We start from the raw sequence: 7902 nt of genomic DNA on the forward strand, positions 1-7902 counted from the left end.
ACACGGGTAAGTACACTACCGTTCACAAAAGGGAATGTTCCCAAAACATCTGAAATAACTCACTTCATGAAAAAGAAATAGAGAGCGAATGTTGAGAATTGTCATTAAAAAATACACACACACACACACACACACACACATATATATACATACCACATACATATACAGTGAAAAAGATCATTTTAGCTAAGCACAAATTACTTCAGATGTAGAAAGATAAGCAATACCCCATTAGGCGATGAGATTCACTTGCTTGGTCAAGGTACAACTGAAGTTGTACCTAGTCAGAATGCAAAGCTATTGAAATGTTTAAATTAAGATTTTTTTCATTCAAATTCCTACTGCTGACTCTGTTCCAGACTTCTAATTTAGTTCTACTTTTATATTCCCATTGGGCTTTGCAGTACTAGTTTTGTTCCTAGGATAGCACAGTTTTGAAAAAGAATTCTGGGTATATTCTGCAACAAACATCTAAAACATGTCTGTCTCAAAGGTTTCACTGAGCTTTTTTTTTTTTTTTTTTTTTAAAAAAAAGATACTTAGTCCATAGGAGTGAGGGAAATCCACAAATAGATATAAGATTATTATTTTCTTTTGCAACCCAGTTTGTTTTGATGCATTGCCGATATTTTTGACATTTGGACTGCCTACTTGTTCTGTAACCTAAAATGCCGGTCTTTACCCGATCAGTACTTCAAATTAAGTTGTCCCCATATGCTCTAATTTTCTGATAGAAACTGAATACAAAAAAGTGAACCTGACAGATCTACTTGGGATGAAATTAAATGCAGAAAAAGAGCATTGCGTCTTTATATATAGATACTTGCTTAGTATTAAAATTTCTGGAATTTGATAGATCACTTCTGCAAAAGTCCTTGAAAAAAAAAAAATCCCTCTACAGAATGATAGAGAGCTGCACACACAGAAATGCTTTCAAAACACAAGCATTTAATTTTTTTAAGTGTTAAGCGAGATGTAAATATGTACGTTAGCAACAAAGTGCTTAAAAGCATACTGAAAACATATTCCATACACAGTTAGCAATAGAAGTCTGTACAAAAGTAATAAAGTTACACATTATAAAAAATACTCCGTAACTATAATTTAAAAGAGGGAAAAAAGACAAGGGAATTGATTTCTCAGTTCATATAATTTATTGCAGTTAGCACACAGTTTAAAAATTCACCAACACACCAATAGTACAAAACTAAACAGCATTATAAGTTATTCCCCCCTCAGGAAAATAAAACATACTATGATTGTCAAAGCTAGATGTCAGTCTAAGTTTTAGAACAAAAGAAGAATGTGGAAACTAATAAAAGGGAAAAAAGCAATCACTCACAAGGACCACAAAAAAATCCAAGAGAAAGTCCATTTTTCTCAGACACTGATTGTCTTCTCTAAATTAATAAAAGAATGTATTTTTAAAACCTAGAAACTATTCAAGTAACTAAAGATAACGCTCCAAGGCCATTTTCACAGCTTTTTTTTTGTTTTGTTTTAAATGCCATTACAGCCAAATTAACACACATTTGACCAAATATTTCCAAAACAGTCCWGCAATACACAATGGAGTTTTCCATTCAGTATCTTAAGCACAAAAATAGGCTATGTTTACAGTAGTTAAGGCGATCAAATTTTAAACAAAAGCAGAAAAAAAAAGGAAAAACAGCAAACGTTTTCCATGCTACTCCCATAGACCTTATTTGTAAGTGCAAGACAGGAAAACAAACACTGTGCAAAATGCTTTTGACCTGTGTGTTGGTCATTAAAACCACACGTCAGGCTGCAGTCTCTGCTGCTTGGATACACATAGTCCTCTACCCTCCCCCCCGTCCCCCGTGTCAATCAAGGCTTTCCAGTCCTTTCAGCCTGGGGCTTTTTCAGTCCATAGAATCTTTTCAAGGGGGGAAAAAAGAATGACCTATTGTTGATTTGTGCAGCAGGAATCCTAAAAATGCTCATCTGGGTAAATGTATGCACCTAAAGTTTGAGCTGGCATGGGGTTTGTGCAATTAGAAGGTTTTCTTTTAATAAATGCACACTGCACATGCAAATCTTTAAGCCTGTTTGTAAACATTCATATTTTCCTTGTTACGTAGCTAAATTATCAACTCGTAGCTTAAGTTTTCTCAACTTAAAAGACAGTGGGAAAGTAAATTTAAATTATATAAAATAAAAACAGTGCATTTATGTTCTTCGTAACACCAGTATTTTCAATGGTGTTTTTCCTAAGGAAATTAAATAATTTTAAACTCACTCATTAAAGTTATACAATGCAAACAAAGACAAAAATATACTGAAACTCATGCATTTCTGTAGCGTTAATATTTACTTTTCAAGACTCAACTAAGAGCATCAACACAACCTGCCAAGTTCTTTGATACCTCCCCCCGGCCCATGTAATCAATTACAGTATACAATAACAGTAATTCACATTTTTAAACACACAGTTCATCACTGCTGAAGCTGCAATATCCTTTTTCATCCCAAGCAAACCTTCACATAAGACAGAGTCCCAGTGATCCCAGTGTACTTTCAGGGTTTTTGTTTTATGTTTTTGTTTTGTTTTGTTTTTCCAGTGGGAACTGTCAGAAATCCAGAAGTTGCCATAATAAGTTTTAAGTCAACCACTTGTTTAAAAATAGATAATCCAGCATTTCAGAAATTTTCCATTTGGGTCTAAAAGCATTCAGGTTTCCAACAGCTAGAAAGGACTCATGCAATTTTAGAAATGTAAAGGAACTGATAAAATTGGGAGAGGATTTCTACATTCAGACTTTAAAGCGGAAAAAACTAGAGCTTTAAATAATGCAGTGTTTTGGGGAGAATAAAGCCATGTCAAAATTTTCAAATTTGAGATTCTTTGAAAGTAAAGTATTCACTGGCTTATATTCCAAAAAGGGGGAAATATGCTCCGTAGTTTATTACTTTGTCGTATTACCTCTAAACTTCATTTTTCTCAGAGTGCTAAATTAGTGAAATATTCATGCTGCCTTAAAGTGCAAAAACAAGCTAATAGCCAAACTTTCAGTTCAAGGAAACAAGATTGCTTTTAGACTGTACCACAACTATATAGATTTATATATATATTATTTATATATATAAAAATTTTATTTCCAAAGTTCTTGTGAGCTATCTTCTAAGGTCCAGTCTCTGACAGTAGGTAAGCTCAGTGCTTCGCTTTTGACAGACAATGAGTTCACCAACTCACAGTGAAACTTCCGAATGTGTCTGTAAAGGTCTCCGGACTGCGTGAACCTACGTTCACACCACTTACAAGCATGTGGCTTCTCCCGTGTGTGAACCACTGCATGGCGGCTCAGGTTGTGGGAGTACTGGAAGCTCTTCCCACACTGGGTGCAAGTGTAGGGCTTTTCACCTGAATGAGTCCTCTCATGACGTTTCAAGGTGTACATGCAAGAAAAAGTCTTACCACACAACGAGCAGGTTGGGACATTGACATCGGTAGCAGGCTTGCTGCGGATCCCGTCCTGCTCTCGAAAGTGCGTGCTTAAATGGATCTGCAGAATGTGGGGACTGGGAAAGACTTTGTTGCAGAGAGGACACATAAAAATTTGGCCAGCAGGGCTAAGTATGTTGGACACATAAGGGAGCAAACTGCTGTCCATGTTTCCTTCCACCTGGACTCTCTCATTCTCTGGAGTTATCATTTCATCATCACTTGCCTTGTCCTCTCTATCTAGCTCCCTCAAGACCGAATCTTCCCTCATAGGAGCCAGATGGGCCGGCTCGTACTGTACCCTGTTATTAGTGCTCACACTTTCTTTCACAGTGCTATGTTCCATATCATAGTCATTAGTGCCAACATCACTCTCATCACAGGAAGCCTCTTTCTCCACCTTCACCTGAACCAGGCTGCTTCTAAGCATGTCCTGCGAAGAGAAATAAGAACTGTTCAGATTTTCAACTCCTGAAAGGCTGGACTTGACAGACAGGTCCAGCACGCAGTCAACATCTGCTGAATCCCTCACGGAGGTGACAGACCTCTGGGACAAAGACTCTGTTGAGCTGCAGGGGCTGGCTACTGTTTTTCCAGCTGCTGTTGCGTGTGTCTCTGCCTCTCCGCCAGTCTGGGGAATGCCTGCTGAGTCTGAGGGCAATCTCATCCACATGTTCCCAGGCTCAGCCGCCAAGTCTCTTTTGCTAGGCAGGATGTTCAATTTTTCATCTTCTCCTTCATCTTCATCACTGGGTAAATCTCCTGGCATGTGGCTGCTGCCATCGGAGAGGCTCTCCACTTTGTCTGAACAACTTGAGGCATCTTCCTCCTTTTTTGTACTGTCTGCCTCCGTGGTTGCTTTCTCTTTCAGCTTCTTTTTGCAGACTTTGACAATGTCATACATGTGGAGATAACTGGCAGCTGCTAGCACGTCTTCAATGGGCAAGTCTTTGAACTGGAGTTTTCCTTCGTACATGAATTCAAGCAGGAGAGCGAAAGCTGGGGCTGTAACAATGTCGCTGTTCAGATGAACAATGTCCCTTTTGTCCAGCTGGTCCTTGTAAAAGAGGTGGAAATACATGCTGCATGAAGCCAGTACAGCTCTGTGCGCTCGGAACTGGGCATCTCCTACCAGAACAGTGCAATCACAAAGAAAACCCTGATGTCTCTGCTCACTCAGACACTGTAGCAAATGTCTACTGTGGTCAGGAAACTCCATACTGTCTTCATAACCTATAAGCAACAAGATTTTTAAAAATTAAATGTAGGTCAAAATAAGGGAATGGACAAATCCAAATTATTCCATTCTAAAACCCAAGTATTTATACTGACAGAATTCTAATACAGCCACTATGCAAAGATTATTTAACATGTATGTACAACGGCAACTCTTTCCCTGACCAACCCCTGAAGTTACGYCTTCCATTTAGTGGTAAATAGGCTGCTCTAATAAGCGCTCAGTAACATTTGTAATTCTTTTAAAGTATCACTGTTGTTCATTAAATCTGTTCAATAGTTATTTTTTCAGGCAACTTCCTCCAGATTGTGTCTCTAGGAAGGCAGAACAAAAAATTTTTAAAAAATCGTTAAACGCCACAAGTTTGCGTGATACTCATCACAGAGGGGAAAAAAAATCAGATCATTCACATTCTTTTTAAAGTGAAATTGTATTAATAGCAGAGTTTAGTACATGAAGACGTATTAAAATAMCAAAATCTGAATGTCTAACCTTCATAAAGAACATAAATAGACACAGAGAAATAATTTTGATCGAGACCGATAGCAAAATGAGGGTTTTCAGAAATTTAGTTCATGCTGTTTTCTGCTTCTATTAAACACAATTTTAGATCTGAAATCTTCTCCATACTGTACAACAGAATAGAAACATTTTTACTAACACACAGAATTTACAAAAGAAAACTAATGACTAAAATGCCAACAAACACCGCTTTCCCCGATGCAGAAGGACAGAGATTTCCCTCCCCTCCCACATCATTTAGAGTTTGCAGTACCACACTTAAAAAAAATAAATAAATAAATAGAAAAAGTGATTCAACATGACTGTGTGTGCATGGGTGCGTATTTAAAGAGTATCCCGAGTACTGTTCTTACCCAAGTATTTTCCTATTCTCCTTCCTTGGTGAAAAAAACTTCGAAGTAGAGAAGTCAAAACTCAAACAGGAAACAAAATCTCTTAAAAACCTCCCTGATCTATTCTTTCATGATTGATAGCAATGTTCCCCAAATCATCTAAACAGATTGTGGATCTCTAGCTTGGCAGATATTATTGAAAAATACTCACCCCTTACAAGCCAAGATGAACTAAAACTTACAACACAACCCCTACTATATTCTGTAAAATACCATTGCTGGAGTGAAGCATGAAGATTTACAATACAATCACTTTAAGTGCCCCACAGCCAACATCAATCCTAATCCTTAAGAGGGCTAAAAATAAAGATTGGAGGGCAGCTCACAAGGTAGCTGTGATCAAATTAGGAGGCTGAAAGGACAGAGAGGGACGAAGAAGGAAGCTTATAAACATCTGATCCAGCTGACTGTGGCCATATGGCAGCTGCTGCCCAGATAAAGAGATTAAGAATAGAGGAGTGCGATTACAGCTGTCTGGCCAATTCAGGCAGCTCAAATCTACAAGTTCTAAATTAGTCGCAAATACAAAAACTCCTTCAAATAATTACTGTTATGCTGAAATAAAAGATTTCAAATACTACATGTGAGGAAAAAAAGAGGAAACCAGTCAAGCTATTCTCCTGGGTACAAAAGTTTTTTAAACACATAACTGATTTCTATCTTTCAGAAGCACTACAGCTGTATGCTGCTATCGTTCTGGGCTGCTGGATATTTAACCATGAAGTTTAATGAAAGACTTCACAACAAACACATTTTAGTTAGAATGACTCTTTTTTTAAAAAAATACACTTTTGTATATTTCCTTAAAGCCCCCTTGAAGTCATTTTAAAGATGCAATACAACAATATAAACCAGAGCTATCATTAGGCTTGCCCCTAAATACCTTTCAGTTTTGGTCTCAGAAATTAAGAATGAACTTGCTCTCTCCACGTTGTAAAATAAGAAATTCTCACAATATGCAYTGAAGTTAATTCTGACAATGTGCATAAGAACTGATACTCTCAAACTATACCCCAAACCTTTTGACTAAGTCTACTTACCTATTTAATACTCAATTTCATATATTACCTCTAAACTTGGTTACAAAAGTAATGTGATTTTTTCTGAAATTCAATAAACAATACACCAAAACAGAAATATGCTGTATCTAATCTATTGCTACTCCTACCTTTAGTACACATAAACCTGATTAAGTCCTTTCCTCTGAGTCTTGCTGGCTCCAGGTCTGTTAGATCGGTGGAAAAAAAGCAGACTAGGAGAGACAGATGCAAAGTGGAGATGATGTTAGAGAGGAATGAGATACCTTCTCCACACACAGATCTGCACACACTAACTCCCTGTCTGTGTGTTAGAATAAAAGGCTGAGGGATGGCAGGCTGTCAGCTGCTCTGACATCATGTTCAGATGGAAATGCTACCTCCAGCTGTGCTCCTTTTAATGCCATATGCTACTCCTCTACACTCCTGCCACCAGCTTTTTCTTAGGAGAACTTTTCTCTTCTGTTAGTATAAACAAAATACTTCAAAGTCTCTTTTTTTCAAACTTTCTAACAGGAAAAAAAAAAGAAAATCCTAAACATATGGGGCTCTACTGTATTTGCAGCATAGCAACACTTCTGCTTTAAGTTGGAGGACTGCTTTATATATTGACAGCATACTCAAGCCACAGGGTTATCCAAGAAATCCATACCGATTCATTTTTATTGAGCCCAGAGGTTCGTTAAAAAAAAAAAAAACACTATTTACTCAACTTAGAGCCAACCACTTCAATGTCAGTCCTCTAGATTTCAACGTTTATACGACATAAATGCTACAAAGCCTTTGAAGTATGTTTAAAAAAAAAAAAAAAAAAAAAAAAAGCTGTTAATGTTGCTGCAGTGTTGTTTTAAATGCTTAGTCTCTACTCATAAATCACTTTTCCTACGCAGTTGCTTGGACTGCCATTTATTTTACTATCCTGACACACAAACACTAAAGCTGGACCTCTGTTTAGCAAATTCTTACAGCCTTATTTTTCTCGTGACGGCCAAGCGGAATTAAAAGGAGCGGGGACAGCGCACCGCTGAGCCCGGCGCCGCGGGTACCTGCGAGCGCGACCTGCCTCCCGGGCCGGGGGCGAGAACGGCCTCCCGCCCCGGGCCGGCCCCGTCCCCCCCGCCCCGGGGACACCCCGCCGGGGACACCGCCGCCTCGGGGACCGCCAGCAAGTTGTGAAGTTCACCTCCGTGTTTCGGGAAGGGCGGCGGACGGCCCCGCGGCCGAGCCCGGCCGCCCCGGCGCTGCCCGCCC

At 38.7% G+C, this 7902-nt stretch overlaps 1 protein-coding gene across 2 annotated transcripts; it reads right to left on the minus strand.

The window, feature by feature from the left end:
• Nucleotides 1-1131: 1131 nt before the first annotated feature.
• ZBTB18 (zinc finger and BTB domain containing 18) lies at nucleotides 1132-7895 on the minus strand. 2 transcript variants are annotated; one of them, XM_085300595.1, is made up of 3 exons: nucleotides 7835-7895; nucleotides 6783-6866; nucleotides 1132-4696 (listed from the first exon to the last, which is right to left on the minus strand). In XM_085300595.1, exons 2-3 carry the CDS (start codon nucleotides 6793-6795, stop codon nucleotides 3114-3116), a joined length of 1596 nt encoding a protein of 531 aa, XP_085156721.1. In that variant the 5' UTR covers nucleotides 6796-6866; nucleotides 7835-7895; the 3' UTR covers nucleotides 1132-3113. The 2 variants fall into 2 exon arrangements, with proteins under 2 accessions (XP_085156721.1, XP_085156722.1); XM_085300596.1 differs by lacking the exon at nucleotides 7835-7895 and adding an exon at nucleotides 7698-7820.
• Between the last annotated feature and the right edge of the window lie 7 nt (nucleotides 7896-7902).

Source organism: Rhea americana, unplaced genomic scaffold, assembly GCF_003343005.1.
Source record: "Rhea americana isolate MKP2758 unplaced genomic scaffold, rheAme1 scaffold_166, whole genome shotgun sequence".
NCBI classification, from domain to species: Eukaryota; Metazoa; Chordata; class Aves; order Rheiformes; family Rheidae; genus Rhea; species Rhea americana.